This window comes from Panthera tigris, chromosome X (assembly GCF_018350195.1).
Source record: "Panthera tigris isolate Pti1 chromosome X, P.tigris_Pti1_mat1.1, whole genome shotgun sequence".
Lineage (NCBI taxonomy): Eukaryota > Metazoa > Chordata > Mammalia > Carnivora > Felidae > Panthera > Panthera tigris.
In genome coordinates, this window is record NC_056677.1 from 84,034,637 (window position 1) to 84,049,960 (window position 15,324).

The window sequence follows — 15,324 nt, forward strand, 5'->3', positions numbered from 1 at the left end:
GGGGCGCCTGGGTGGATCAGTTGGTTGAGCGTCCAGCTCTTGGTTTCGGCTCGGGTCATGATCTCACAGTTTCATGGGTTCGAGCCCCATGTCAGGCTCCATGCTGACGGTGTGGAGCCTGCTTGGGATTCTGTCTCCCTCTCTCTGTCCCTCCCCTACTTGTGTTGACTTGTCTCTCTCAAAATAAATAAGTAAACTTAAAAATTAAAAAAGAAATCTATAGGGGTGCCTGTGTGGCTCAGTCCATCTGACTTTGGCTCAGGTCATGATCTCATGGTCTATGAGCTGGAGCCCCACATCAGGTAAGCCCCATTTCTCTCTCTTCCTTCCTTTCTCTCTCTCTCTCTCTCTCTCTCTCTCTGCCCCTCGCTCACTTGTGCCCTATCTCAAAAAAAAGCTATAAGCTAAGTTACAAATTTTTAAGTAATATTTTGTTCCTTCTGAGAGTTAGAAGGAATACATAGATATAACTATGCTGAAATATAACTAGCTGCTGTTCTATTTTTCCTTTCCTTGTGCAGACCCCATGTTCCCTGCCCTTAAATCCACCAGCAGAGCACTGTCCTACCCCATCCAAATCTGCACGAGGATCAGATGTGGGAACTCATCTACAGCTCTTTTGGACCACCCATTTTCTGTTGACCTTGCTGGCAAATGCTCTCTGATCTCATACCGCCTACTGCTGTATCTTTAATTTCTATGATGTTAAGTGAGGAATTCTCACTGCTAGGATCTATAAGTAGGTCATTTTAAATGACAAATTCAGTTAGGTAAGGAGGTGCAAGTGGAGGTCACTATCATGATATTATCTCCAAGGGGAAAACTGCAACATATGTCATCTTGGAAATCTTCAAAATTCTGGAGTTGAAATGAATGGGATAGTTATGCAATGTGTTTCTGTTTGTGAAATTTTAGTTCCTGTGGTGTTGCTAATAGCAAACATGCCATCAATAACACAAACTCATCAAATGTTCTAGTTAATAGTCATTTATTATTATTATCAGCAGCAGCATTATCATTAGCACAAAACTAAATCCACTAATAAAAGAAAACAAAATCACACCTCAAAGGTATGTGTCTTGCTGACAGTGAGTCACTAACATCATTTTCATGTACAAGGGACAGCACCCTGAGGATAAAGATCATATCACAGCTTGACAATCAATTCAGTAATTCAGCCAACATTATTGAGCACCTAGGCACAATGGGAGATTTTAAAATGCATACAAGAATTCCTGCTTTCAAGGAGTTTTACAGTCTAGTAGGAGGTATTAAAGAACATCAAGAAGAACACAGGGCACCATGAGATCAGTGACATAATGGAATCAGTGCCATGTATGAAGTATTATTGGAAAGGGGCATCACTAGAGACTAATGTAACATTCAGTTATGGGAAATCAGAAGAGTCTCCACAGAGAAGCTGGCATGTGAGCTAGGCTTTGAGGAACTGGAAGGGTTTTGGCAGACTAGCATGTGGGGAACAGATACTGCAGGTGGAGAAATAGTGTGGGCCAAAGCACTGCCATGGGAAAGTTCATGGCATTTTGGGGGAGAGAACAATAGTCCAGTTTGGCTGGTTGTAAGGGATGCATGTAAGTGGTAGTGGTGTGATAAAATGCTGCAAGTTATATGGAGACCATATTTTGAATAGCTTTGAACTACAGGCTAAGATTTCTGATCTTTATGTCACTGTAACTGTATTTATCCACACAATAAAATATGCAATTATATGTGAAGAGATATGGTCATTTCACTTCCAGATTTATTAGGGAAACTCAAGTGGTTTCTAGGCAGTGTTATTGCCCTGCTATCAAAAATATACTGGCAGATAATAACAAGCAATCTATAGTAAATTTTTCTCATGAACTAAATCTCTTCCCTCAAAGTCTATTCCTTCCATCTAGCGACATAAGTGACAATACTTCTTCCCACCCCTATATCCAGCCCCATCAGTTCTTATGACATCTGATCAGTTGAGGCAAGCCTAATTTAGGATTTCCAGCCACAAATGCCAGCCTGACTGAAAGAAGAACCTACAGCCCTGAGAAATGAGAGTGATGGTGGCAGGGGTAGTCAACAATATCATGAAAATGCAGTCATCTGAGATGTTCTATGGAATCTGCATCCTAAGTCAAACATAGTTCTTTGAAATTGGAGTATCTGGTCCTCCACTAAGTTTAGTCCAAAGGACAACTGGAGGGGTCCCAGAACTCACAGTGCCTAACTAAAGTCATCTTTTAAAGTTTTACTCTTATTGTCAAAGAATTCTTTAAAGGAGTGACATTTCAACTGGGTCACAAGCTTTTTTAAGGGCCTCCTGGGTCTGAGGCTGTTGAAGCTGTGGATGGACTGGGGTGACTTTCTTTTTTCTGGCCAAGGAATCCTGTTGGGCTTTGTCTTTGCCCAACAGGCTGGTGGTTGACAATTTCTCCCATGCACTCGCAGTTCAAAGATGCTAAACAGTTGTTGCATTAGGTAACCAAGCCAAAGATATAAGCTATTTAGACCAACTGGGAAGGCTTAGGATAACAAAGTTGCCATGGCCACACTTTCTACAGTTAGTCAGTCTTTCAGCTCTTTCCTGGAATGATATCTCCTCTGCAGGAAGTCATGGATAGCAGTAGTGAGGCCCCATGTCACGCTGGACCTTAGGATGACCAGGGAGCCTCCACGGTAGATGAGGAACACCTTTCGGCCCCGAGTGTCCCACACGTCCTGGGCAGAGGCCCATAGGCTTGGCATTCTTTGCCAGCCAATATGGGACTGCATATTAGCCACCAGCACAATCAAAGGATACAGAACTAGGCAGGTGATTGTTCCATTGATACTCCCAGACACTAAGGCAGGAACCCAATGGGGCAGGCCTTGCTCTGCCAAGCCATCCTGGATGGGGTCTTTGAAGGAAAAATACAGAGCACTCCCCAGGCTGTTCCTGAGAAGGACAGGCCAGAAACCACGATAGTAGCCCAGTGACAACCGCCCCCAAAGCCCATAAGAGTTGAATTCCTTGAGAATGCTGAAGGTGCTGGGGAAGCGAGCTTGCTTGCGACCATCCTGGAGCACATTTTGCACCCTTTCAAAGGGGCTCAGTGCCACAGCCTCCACCACACCAGACATGAGCCCTGCAGCCCAGCGGTGTCCCAGTGAGTGTGGCCCAATAGGGGAGAGAGAACACAGCAGGCTATCATAAGTCCCGAACAGTAGAGTCCCTTGCAATGTCTTGGAGAGAAGAGGTGGGTATATTCCCCGGTAGAAGTATTGAGGGCCTTCATGCCAAAGCTGTCGCACAGCCTCTGACACCACCATAGCATGTATCTGTTGACGGAACACAACCTTATAGATAGGGAAAGTCAGAAAAGTAGACATAAAGTTGGAAATGGCCCCAAGGGCATAGGCCTGGGAATGCCAGCTTTTCTTTCCTGGAGACTCTGCTCGTGTCCTGTGCTGAAGTTCCTTTCTAGGAGAGTGGTTCTGTTCTGCCATGCTGAAGACAACTGGGTGCAGATGGAAGAAAACTGGCAAGAGCGGGAAAAAAAAGAGGTTACTGACCACTTAAATCTGTTGGTGGCATTTTCGTTACTTAGAAACAGAGTCCCAAGAAGCTTAGCTCTAAGGAAACAAGCAACACTTTGGGTGAGTTTCTGAGAAATATTTCTTAAGAAATCGTTCATCAGCCTCAAATTAAAACAAAGGAAGTGTTGGAGCACCTAGGTGGCTCAACCAGTTAAGCTTCCAACTCCTCTTCTATTTTTTTAAGTGTTGGTGAGAATGTAGAGAAATTGGAACTCTTTTTTTAATGTTTATTTATTTTTGAGAGAGAGAGAGAAAGCAGGGAAGGGTCGGGGGTGGGGTGGGGAACTGAGGATCCAAAGCAGGCTCCATCCTGTAAGCACCGAGCCCAGGCCTGCTGCTATGGGGCTCGAACCCACAGAACCAGGAGATCATGACCTGAGCCAAGGTCAGACATTCAACCGAATGAGCCACCCAGGTGCCCCAAGTGTCTGACTCTTGATTTCAGCTCAGGTCATGATCTCACAGTTCGTGAGATGCAGCCCCACCAGGCTCCACACTAACAGCACAGTGGAGACTGCTTAGGATTCTCTCTCTCCCTCTCTCTCTGTCCCTTCTCCTCTTGTGCTCTCTCTTTCTCTCTCAAAATAAGCATTAAAAAAAAGCCAAGTTGTTTTCTTTTTTTCTGAAAAGAGTCACCTGTGCAGTGGTTTACCAATAAATCAAATATTCTAATATTCAAAGAAGGTTTGTGATTGAAGAAAATAAAATTGGGAAAACAGGACTCCAAAACATATTGCATTCAACTTTCACCACATGAAATTTTGCATTTGGTAAACTGCTACAATAAGTTGCTATTCTCTTTTCAAAAAGTGGTACTATCTCAAAGAAGCAGAAAGGCATTCAGAATTGTATTCCAATACTTTCTCTAAAAGCTGGTAGTAAATCTGGGGAGTGGGGAATCTCCCTCGTCTCTCTGCCTGCAGATTCCTAACACTGTTGTAACTGTTTCATTAGCAATGCCCTGACCCACCCAACTGAGGAACAGAGAGAGTAGCTGTTCCTGGAAGGTCAGCACCAAAAATCTCTATACCTGGCAATTTCCAAGCCTATCCTTGCAGACCTGTAGCTATATAATAGAGCAGGGATTTTCAGCCTTGACACATGTGACATTTTTGACCAGACAATTCTTTGTTGTAGGTGTCTGTTTTGTGCATTATAGAACATTTAGCAGCATCCTGGCCTCCACTCACTGAATGCCAGCAGCACAAGGTGGGATCAACCCAGCAATAATATAGTTATCTCCAGACATTGCCATATGTCCCCTGGGAAGCAAAATCACCACTAGTTCAGAATCAATGTACTAGAGGAAAGACAGTACAAGGGCACCAAGCTACTGATCCCACCGCAGAAATGGCTGGGAGCTGATGGGGTAGATGAGAGGCAACTGGGGATCTAGGACACATGAAGGAAACTCAGGACCAAGAAGAAATGAATGCTCAGCGTAGATCTGAGACCCTGAGGGGGGTTGTGAGGAAGGAAATATGGCTGAGAGGGCAGAGTGTGGCATGGTGGAAGGTAGTATGTGGAGGAGAAGAAGCATAGAGCTGTAGAGATTGGGGGGAGGAGAAGACAGGGAGAGGAGGAGAGGGCACCTTGACTGGGCAGGGGATTCACATCTAGACTGGTAGGAATGGCAGACTCTGGAGGTTTCACACAGAACCCTGGGCTGTGTGGTCCTGAGGGAAGAAGGGTATTGGGGCTCTAATTATGCTAGCAGTTAATGGCCCCTCAACAGGGACAAAGGGGTGCAGGCTCAAGCCTCTGGTGAGGGGTAGAAGCCAGGCACTGCAAGAAGCCCACTGCAGCCTTCCCTGGACTGCCATACCCAGACCCTGCCATGAAGTGCTTCTCCTTTCAGAATCATCCCCATCAGCTCCTCCCTAGCTTCTTGCTCCTGCTTCTTCCCTGACCCCTTAATCTGACCTTTCAACCCACCTCTCCTCTCCCCCAGCCACACACTCTCTCTCTATGGACGGGTGTGGAGGCTCAGCCTCCTGTGCTCTGCCAGCACCCCTCCCCTCCCCTTAGCACCCTGTGTTTGCCTTCAGCTTCACCTCCTTAACCCCATGGCCAGAAGGAGACTGGGAGGGCCCTTCTGCCTTGGACCCTCTAGCTGAGAACTGGCCAGGAGCAAAGGCTCATGAGGCTCACTTCTTGCATCCCTCTGGGACAATTCTGGGCCCCTGGTAGCCCCCTCCATCTCTCTAGAGCCAAAAGGACGCCTCCCCCAACTCCAGGCCACCGGGAGCTCCATTCAGACCTCCAAAACCACAGGTACCCCCAACACCCCCCAAATATACTACCAAGGAACTTCTACCCCAAGTCTTACCTGCATCTAAATAAGGACAGTTAATGAGGGAAATGTTTGCACCCTATTCTATTTCAAAGTGCAGTGATGTTCCACTTCTTACCCACATTTTCCTGAGTTACCCATAAACATGTGTTGACTGACTGCATAAGGCAGGCTGACATAGGGGAAAAACTGGGCTAGGATTTGGCAGACTAGCATTCTAAGTGCCAGTCTATTATTATCTTCCTGTATGACCTTTAGAAATTCATTGACATCTTGGAGTCTGATCCATCTCAGTTACAACAGAACTGATGGAATGGGGTGCCTGTGTGGCTCAGTCAGTTCAGCATCTGACTTTGGCTCAGGTCATGATTTCACAGCTCATGAGTTTAAGCCTCTCATTGGGTGAACACGAGCCCTGCTTCCGGTGAGCATGAGCCCCTCTTCTCTCTCCCTCTCTCTCTCTCTGCTCCTCATGGGATTGATTCTTTCTCTCTCCCTCTCTGCCCCTTGCTCACTTTCACCCTCACTCTCTTGAAAATAAAATAAAATAAAATAAAACAAAATAAAATAAAATAAAATAAAATAAAGTAAAATAAAATAAAATAAAATAATAAAATACAATCAGCTGATGGGGTGAAATGCTCTCTAGGCATTCTCATATTGTGCATGACACTGGGGGCTGACATGGAGGAATTAGGGCCAATATTTGATAGCAGAATTGTGCTTTTCCATCCCCAATTCCTTCTGCCAATTTTGTCATTCATTTTCAGGAATTAAAGGTGAACAATAATTTAGAAACACCTAGCTTAAATATCTAATTCATCATTTTATAAATTTAATTCTTCCTACTTTATAGGGGAGAAGGAGAATCCACATTTTTTCCCATGTATTCTCCAATTATGATGCCAGGCTTTGGGAGCAGACAGATCAGAAATTGAATTCTGGAGGTGCCTGGGGTGGCTCAGTCAGTTAAGCGTCGGACTTCAGCTCAGGTCATGATCTTGTGATGTATGAGTTCCAGCCTCGCCATCAGGCTCTCTGATGTCAGCACAGAGCCTGCTTCAGATTCTCTCTCTCTCTCTCTCTCTCTCTCTCTCTCTCTCCCTCCTCTCTCTCCCTACCTCACCTCTCTTTCTCTCTTAAAAATACACATTAGGGGCGCCTGGGTGGCTCAGTCGGTTAAGCGGCCGACTTCGGCTCAGGTCATGATCTCGCGGTCCGTGAGTTCGAGCCCCGCGTCGGGCTCTGTGCTGACAGCTCAGAGCCTGGGGCCTATTTCAGATTCTGTGTCTCCCTCTCTCTGACCCTCCCTTGTTCATGCTCTGTCTCTCTCTGTCTCAAAAAAATAAATAAACGTTAAAAAAAATTTTAAAAAAATACACATTAAAAAAAGAAACTGAATTCTGTCTCTACCACTTAGTTATATGACCTTAGACAAGACACTATACTCAATCTGTTTCTTTAGCCATTAAATAGCAACAATAGACCTGCCTCAAAAGATTGTTGCAAAGATTAATAAAACAAAATGAGAGAAAGTGGTTAAGCATCCATATCATGGTGACCTCAATAAAATGTATTAAAAAAAAATAGAGAGATGCTTCCTGACTTCGCCATCTGTCTCCATAGAGCATATACTCCTGCAAGATCAGGTCAGCCAGAACCAGATAAAGAGGTATGGTGGAACAAATCCTGTGTTCACATATGAAGCAGAGAAGACCTTTCTTCTGTGAATGTAAAGATGCTCTATAAACTGTTCTAGCCCCTTGACATGAATTTCAAAGTACAGACCATAGAATGTGTCTGGAGTCAGTCTTGAGTAGTTATTCCCTATACCTCATGATGTGTCTCCTATGTTTAAAGCCTAATAAAGTGAGCCCAGGGGATTCCAGACTCCTCTGGTCAGTCGAGTCCAGGGGAATCACCCTGGACTGTGATCACCCCAGAATCCAGCCCCTCACTTATTTGTTCATGCAGGGTCTCCCTCAGCCAGTCTTTGTTCAGCTCACAAACATGTACTGATTGTGTACTAAATCACTGTGGATAAATTACTGTGAAGCTAGAGGTGAATAGGACTTGGTACCTGCCTTCAAGGGCTCGGGAATATAGTCGGGGAGACAGGTCAACAATGAGCTAAACTATACTGGAAGGCAAAATTAAGGGTACACTAATCAAGGTAAGAGCAGAAAGACAAGAGCAATTTATTCTACCTGGGACAGGGAGCAGCGAAGAAATTTCTCTCATGAGGGGCATTTGACTTGATCCTTAACCAATGACCAGGATTTCATTAGGTGAAGGAGTGATGGCAGGCATTCTATGCTGAGGAAGAGGCCTAAGGCACAGAGGCCTAAAAATATGAATGGTGCACAGTTCTGGATGCAGGCCGTGGGAAGGAGATAGAGCTGTGGCTGACAGGAGTGGATTTAGAAAAAGGGTCATATTTGTTTTCCCCACTGAAAAGTGTTATAGCATAAAGACACAGGCTCTGGAGTCAAACAGATCTGGGTGTGAATTTCACCATGTCACTTCCTAGCTTTATGACCTTGGCCAAGTCTCTTCACTTCTCTGAGCTTCAGTATCCTTATCTTTAAAATTATCATCATGAAGCTTGCATGAGAGGAAGTATATAACACTCTTAACACAGTACTCAGTATATAAATTGCTCCCTAAGTTATATTACTAGTTTCATTATAAAAAAAAGATCCCAGAAATAAAGATTAGATTACAACTACACTTCTTCTAAAAGCTGAAATCAGTCTAATGCACTGGGTCATCTGCAGAGTAGATTTTATTTTATTTTATTAATGTCTATTTCATTTATTTTGAGAGGGAGAGAGAGGGAGGGAGGGAGGGAAGGACAGGGAGAGACAGGGAGCAGAAGCAGGGAACAGGCAGAGAGAGAGGGAGAGAGAATCCCAAGCAAGCTCCACACAGCCAGCACAGAGCCAGATGGAGCCCACAAACAATGACATCATGACCTGATCCAAGCAAGAGTCAGATGCTTAACTGAGTGAGCTGAGCCACCCAGGTGCCCTTGCAGAGTGCATTTTAAATTGCTTGTTTGGGAGACAGCAAAGTTGTTCATGGGCTTTAAAGTGTGACAGCCCTGAGGGGGCTGAAGTCCCAGTAACTCCACTTACTAGTTGTATGGCCTTATATAAGTTACTTAATTTCCCTGAAACTCAGGTTCCCTATCTGCAAAATGGGATAACAATCACTGTCTAATATGGCTGCTGAGAAGCTTAAATGTAAAGATAACAGATGGAAAGTTCCTGGCACAGAGGAGGCAGGCAGCCAGGGAAGCTATTACTGTTTCAGCTGAAAAGCTGTATCTCCCTAACCTTCAGACTTTTAAGGTTTCTTTGTTGAAATTGGAAAATGTGGTCTCATCAGAGCCATGAATTGGAACACACTCCCACACATGAGGCCAGAGATAAGGGATACTCTATATCCAACTGGAGCCAGTTTAGCAAATCCTCCTCCCAGCCTTGCTGGAAGAGACCTTAGCTTAGTTTTAAGGGCCCAATGTAGACACCTTTACATAATCCATTTCTTCTCACTTTTTTGGTCAGAGTTCTAGAATCTATTTCTCCTATATGATCCCATCCCCACCAGGTCCGCCTGCAGATCACCTAAGTTGGCAGTGAAGACAATTTAAACACAGAATCTGCTGTGACACAGGGTTGATGTCATGGTATTGGGGAGCAGAAGCAAAAGTCTCAAGAAGCCTAAGAGCTACTGCCAGCATCACTGCTGACTGGGTGAGGTCAGCCTTCTCTCTACCTCCCATACCCTCCAGCCTCCACAACCCCTTCCACACTGTTCCATCCACGAGAGAAAGGTCCCTCAGATAAAAGTCCTCATTTCCAAATTTGAACTGTTTACTTCAAAGAACCCTAGGTATTGGGTTTTTAAATAAGAAGGCAGAAAGGAGCAGGTGAAATACCTTGACATGTTGAAGATGAACCCAACAATAGTCGTGGAAGGGCATTAGATTGTACATTTGCTTCCAAACATCAGGAGTCAAGAACAAGCCTCACAGGGGCCTCCTAGTCACAATTTACATAAGGAAAGTAAGACCTGCTTCCAAGAATGAGAAGTCCTAGAATATAGAGAAGGTTTCCCGGCCACTGGCCTCACAGCCCATTCAAGCTGGTGGCCCTGCAGGATAGCCTTGCATGCCGTTTCCATGGAGTTATTCTTTCTCTGGGGCCAGTGATGCCAAATACAGCAAAGGAGAGGTCCCCTCAAGAGCTCACAGAAGGGCAACCTAGCAACCTGTCCTCAAGCCAGGAAATGAAAGAGCTGTATCAGCGGTAGAGAGCTGTGGATCAGCGGTTAGGTCAAACTGTTTCATTTCTCACACTTCTTCCTGAAGTACAAGTTGAAAGATGTTATGAAGAAAGATTATAGGGGAATGATTCTTAACCATTTCTGGGCCACAAACTTATCTTGAAAAATCTACAAAACTAAGAACTCAGAAAAATATACAGAGTCCAAATTCTTTGCAGACAATTTCATAAGAAACCCTGGGTAGGAACCTCTGCTCAGTGGGGTTACATTTCATGACAGATGTGCTGTGGCCAGATACATTGGCACCAGGCCATTTACTTATTACCCTCAGCATGATGTGGTGTCTTCAGCAGTGATTCATAAACTTCTCTACACCTCAGAATTAACCACAGCACTAGTTAAAAATATAAATCACACTCCCCACCCCTAGTTCTAGCAAATCTGAATCCCCCAGAGGTGGAGCTAAGGAATATGCCTTTCTAACAAGCTCTCCAAAATGATTCTGAGGCAACCAGTCTTGTACCCATACTTTGGTTAAAAGCATAGTTTCTGGTGTCAGAGAGATTTGGTCCAAATTTTGGCTTCACCTTGTAATTTCGGGCAAGTCATCTCACTTCTCTGAGCCTTGTTTCCTTTGAGCTCATAAGCTGTAGAAATAATGTTTTATTTTTTAAATAAACAAGCAGCTTATTGTAGTATAAAGTATAGTGTAGAATGAGAAAGAAAAGTGCCTTAGTTTCCTCTTTTCTATAGTGGGTACTGTAAAAGTTGCCTACCTCTTCCCCTACCCCACTCCCCCACCCCACTCTCTCCCCTCCCCCCTCACTGAACACTACTATCACACCAAGACTCCTGGTGGTTTGAGACCACCGATGTAAACATACTGTCTAGGCAGGTCAGCTAGGCAAATAGTTGGCATTAGAACAACAGACTTGGATGCAAAATCGGATGCTGAAATTTATTTGCTGTGTGATGCTAGGCAAGACGCCTGACCTCTCTGTTTCCCTATCTGTACAATGAAGATAATAGTCCTTGCTCACTAATTCTATATAGTTCCAAATGGGCCCTCACATCTCCACTTTGGCTTTTCTCCACCAACCCTCAAAGAGTAGAGAGTATTTACAGGGGGTAGCCTTTGAAATCAGACATGTTGACTTGGGTGTGAGCGCTTAGCTCTGCACTTCCTAACCATACTGGTTGAGTGCTGAAGATCTCTCTCTCTCTCTGTGTTAAACAGGCACACCACTACCTCCTTCACAGGGCTGCTGAGAATAAATGAGATGTCTGTGCCAGCACATTCGCACGCAGAAAGCGCTCAGTAAATGCTTTCTCCCCTTCCCCCCTATACAAAGGTGAGGAACTCTTATTGTTCACTTGATTTCTGTCCCACCTCGTGTTTAAGGCATCCGGTCTCAAAGCGCAGAGGGAGGAGAGTTGAGTTGGAGGGGAGAGGGAGAAAGAAACCAAGGGGGAAAGCAGCAAACTCACGGGTAAAATGCAAATCGGCCAGGTCCGTGCGTCCGAGCTGCACTTGACACCTCGCTGGCTCTGGCGCCCGTGTGCAGCAGCTCCTGCTGGTCGGCTCCCCACTTTTGCTAGCAATGGCCTCAGGGCCATAGACTGAGAGAAGAGGCCGCCCCCGCGCCCCGCTGATTGGCCGCGCCACCCAGCTCATCTAGCTCTTTTGTGTCAATGGGCAGAGGCTAACCTTAGCTGCTGCTGCTGGGAGGACCCAGTGGGTGGGCAGGGGCGGCCGCGGCTGCCTTGGGAACCGTGCTGCCTAGGCTTAGCTACCACTTACTGGTCTGCCCTGCGGAGCAGCTCCGTTGGGCAGCACCGGTTCGCTCTGCGGTCGAAGAAGCATCCCCGTGCAAGCCCGCGGAGACTGGGAAGAGACATCCACAGCTGTCCAAGCCGAAGCATCCGCTGCCCACCAGCAGAGCACAGGTAAAAAAAAATAATAAAACGCGGGGGGGGGGGGGGAGGGGGCGCGATTGCCCCGAGAGGAGAGAGGAAGGGGAAGCTCCACCAGTACTGGACGGCTCTCCACTTAGGGAATCAAGAACTGCGAGGCAGGGAAGGAGCACTCCCTTGGCCCCGCTAGCTAAGGGAGGAGGTGGGGTTTTGCTGGAAGCTGCCAAATGGGTAGGATTTGCCTGAATTGAAAGGGGGGGGGGCATTTTCAAAGGGTGGTAAGGGCGGGACAAGGGGAAGAGAATCACAAACTGTTTGCTTTGAACTCCTTTTGCATATCCCCATCTTTTCCTGGGGAGGAATATGTGGGTGTGCATGTCCAACTCTTACTCCTTTTCTCCGTGCCAGGCCATCAAAGCCAAATCCGAACTTGAATTCTTTGCGGCTGATTGCAGAGCTGGCAGGCCAACGATTTCCCAGGGAAAAGTAATGGGAAGGTTTGCTTTGGCTTGTATTCAGAAGGTAGAAGAGGGAATTTTCTGTCTGAAGGTGGGAGATAGAATTTTCCGTCTGGCTACAGCGGAGGTGGGGGGGGGGAGGGGGGAGAGGGAGTGGGATGAAGAATGAGGGATGAGGCTGCACTTGACTCCTCCTTCTCTGTCTGGCCCTCCCCGACCACGCAGTCTTGACGTCCTCAGGACTGGGATCTGCAACCCCCAGTGGACAGAGGTCGACCTACTCCGAAGGGGAGCTTTCTCAGGAAGGCACCTGTTGCAGAGGCTGGAAGTGAAATAAAGGCGTGCACTTGTTTCCTAGCTTATGTTTTATAATCTAAGAAATAAGGGGTGAGGGACTTTGAGAAGGGGCTGTGGTTGAGATCCGAGAACTGAGTTTAAGGGATATCTTTACATTTTTTTTTTTTGAGTATGATTGACACACAATTATTTTAATGGATATCTTATTTATTATCACAAATCTATGAGACTTAGACCTTTGCACTCTATTTTGAGAGCCCAGTAACAGCCCCACACACAATTTCACCTAGAATTCAAAGCAACAGTTGCCCTCCCTCCTGGAAGACTTACAGGAGTGATGGATGTAGCTCTGAAAAGTACCCTGCTAGAACAAAGACATCCAGTATCTCCAGAAAGTTATAATAGCCAGTCTCCTGCAGCATATTTTTAGGTCAGTTAGCAAATATACAATGTATTGCAAGGTGTTCATGGAAGTAGAGCGACTGCAGACCACTTCCCTGCAATCTACTACCTTACTGACCTTTTCTTCCCCCTTTTCTTTACAGTCCCTATTGAGATACAAGGAAAGCAGAGCCTGGGAACACTGCTTTGGGGATTCCTCATACAGATTAGGCTTTTCTGAAAAGCCTGAGTATCTTGTTATATTCAGATAGAAGATCATCCACCATCATGGCTAGCATCATTGCATGTGTGGGTAACAGCCAGAGGCAAAACACACCCTTGCCACCTTGGGCCCATTCAAATTTGAGGTCTCTGGGGAGGAGTCTTGGTCCTTTAAGTGTCAACATGGCAGAAAGAAATGTGAAATTGTTCTCAGGGAGAGTGGTGCCAGCCCAAGGGGAATAAACCTTTGAAAACTGACTGATCCAAGTCAATGGGGTCCTGCCCGATTGGAGTATGTCTGAGGAGGAAAAGCTCAAGTGCTTGATGAAAACCTTTAGGGGCCCTGCCAGGGAGGTCATGTGTTTGCTCCAGGCTGCCAACCCCAATCTAAGAGTGGCTGCTTTCTTGCAGGTAATGAAATTGGTGTTTGGGGAGTCTGAAAGCAGTGTCACTGCCCATGGTAAATTTTTTAACACTCTGTAGGCACAAGGGAGAAAGACTCCCTTTATGTGATTCTTTTAGAAGTGCAGCTTCAGAATGCTATTCACGCAGGGATCATAGCTCAGAAAGATGCAAACCAGACTCGCCTGCACCAGCTCCTTTTAGGAGCTGAGCTGAAAATGGACCTGCATTTTAAGCTGAAACATCTTCTTAGGATGTATGCAAATAATCAAGAGCATCTTCCTAATTTTTTGGAGTTAATCAAGATGATAAGGGAGGAAGGGGATTGGAATGACACTTTTATGAAACCGAAGAGACTCAAAAGGTCTGGGCTAATCTTGGAGAGGGCAGCAAGCCACATGACATTTCAGGGCCCTCAGCCAATAGCAATCAGCAATGATGACTGCAATGTGATAGAGGTAGATGATACTCTTGATGACTCAAATGAGGATGTGATCCTAGTTGAGTCTCAGGACCCTCCACTTACATCCATGGATGTCCCTCCTCTCAGAGTCAGGGCCAGATGTCTGGATCAAATAGTGGTTATTGATTCCTCCAGCAGTTCTGTGGCTCAATCTCCTTCTACCAGTGGGGGTTCTGGGTATAAGAATGATGGTCCTGGGGATATGCATAGAGCCGGGAAGCGAAAATACACATTCTTCTGTTCATATTGTGGTGAGGAGGGCCACTCAAAGGAAACCTGTGACAGTGAGAGCAACAAAGCTGAGTTGTTTGTGAATGTGATCATCATTCTGCAGGAGCTGACACATACAGAAAAGGAGAGGTCAAAAGAAGTCCCTAGCAGACACAATGACCTCTCTGGGCTTCTCGTAAGGTGCTAGACCCAGCACTAAGTGAATCCTTTACTGTATTCAGATGGGAAAATGAGAGTGGGTAGACTTCTATCTGCATTAATTAATCCATTAATTGGCTTTATTTTGGACTGGAGAGGTCTTGGATACCACCAAAGTGGAGAGGATGGCCTGCCCTCTGTCCCTTCTAAGGGTCTGTTCTCTGCCTGTGTCCATTTCCTTGGTGACTTTATTCTTCTTATGAAAGAAGTGTTACTCTGTTAAACCTTCACAAAATGAAGGAATATACAAAAAATACAAATTACCTGAAACTCTCCATCCTTATATAAACATTGTCAGCCCTTTGATAAATGTCCTTCTAGATATTTCCCTATAACTGTGTACCCAGGTATGTATAGATAAAAGTGATCAAATGTAAGTGCTGTTCTATACTGTGTATTTTTCAGCAAACAAATATATGTTGTGGAGTTCTATGTCAATGAATATATACAAGCATCAAGTTCAATGTCTCTGTGTGTGATGTAACTTTTAGGAATATAGAAGAAAAAAAAAGAACCAAATATAGAAGCTCTAATGGGGGTGGGGTCATATTGTGAAATGGAGTTTTTTACCAGCCTCATTACAGATGAGGAAAAGGGAAGCT

The 15,324-nt window shown here is 45.4% G+C and overlaps 2 protein-coding genes across 2 annotated transcripts; one reads left to right on the plus strand and one right to left on the minus strand.

Annotated features, from left to right (window-relative positions):
* Nucleotides 1–1,000: 1,000 nt before the first annotated feature.
* SLC25A53 (solute carrier family 25 member 53) lies at nt 1,001–11,715 on the minus strand. Its single transcript, XM_007086424.3, has 2 exons — nt 11,645–11,715; nt 1,001–3,515 (listed from the first exon to the last, which is right to left on the minus strand). Exon 2 carries the CDS (start codon nt 3,481–3,483, stop codon nt 2,563–2,565), a length of 921 nt encoding a protein of 306 aa, XP_007086486.1. The 5' UTR covers nt 3,484–3,515; nt 11,645–11,715; the 3' UTR covers nt 1,001–2,562.
* A 240-nt stretch (nt 11,716–11,955) lies between these two features.
* Nucleotides 11,956–15,094, plus strand: ZCCHC18 (zinc finger CCHC-type containing 18). Its single transcript, XM_042974891.1, is given in 4 exon segments — nt 11,956–12,103; nt 12,479–12,567; nt 13,371–13,924; nt 13,927–15,094. Coding segments are annotated over 2 exon segments (1,215 nt in total). The 5' UTR covers nt 11,956–12,103; nt 12,479–12,567; nt 13,371–13,494; the 3' UTR covers nt 14,712–15,094.
* Nucleotides 15,095–15,324: the final 230 nt, after the last annotated feature.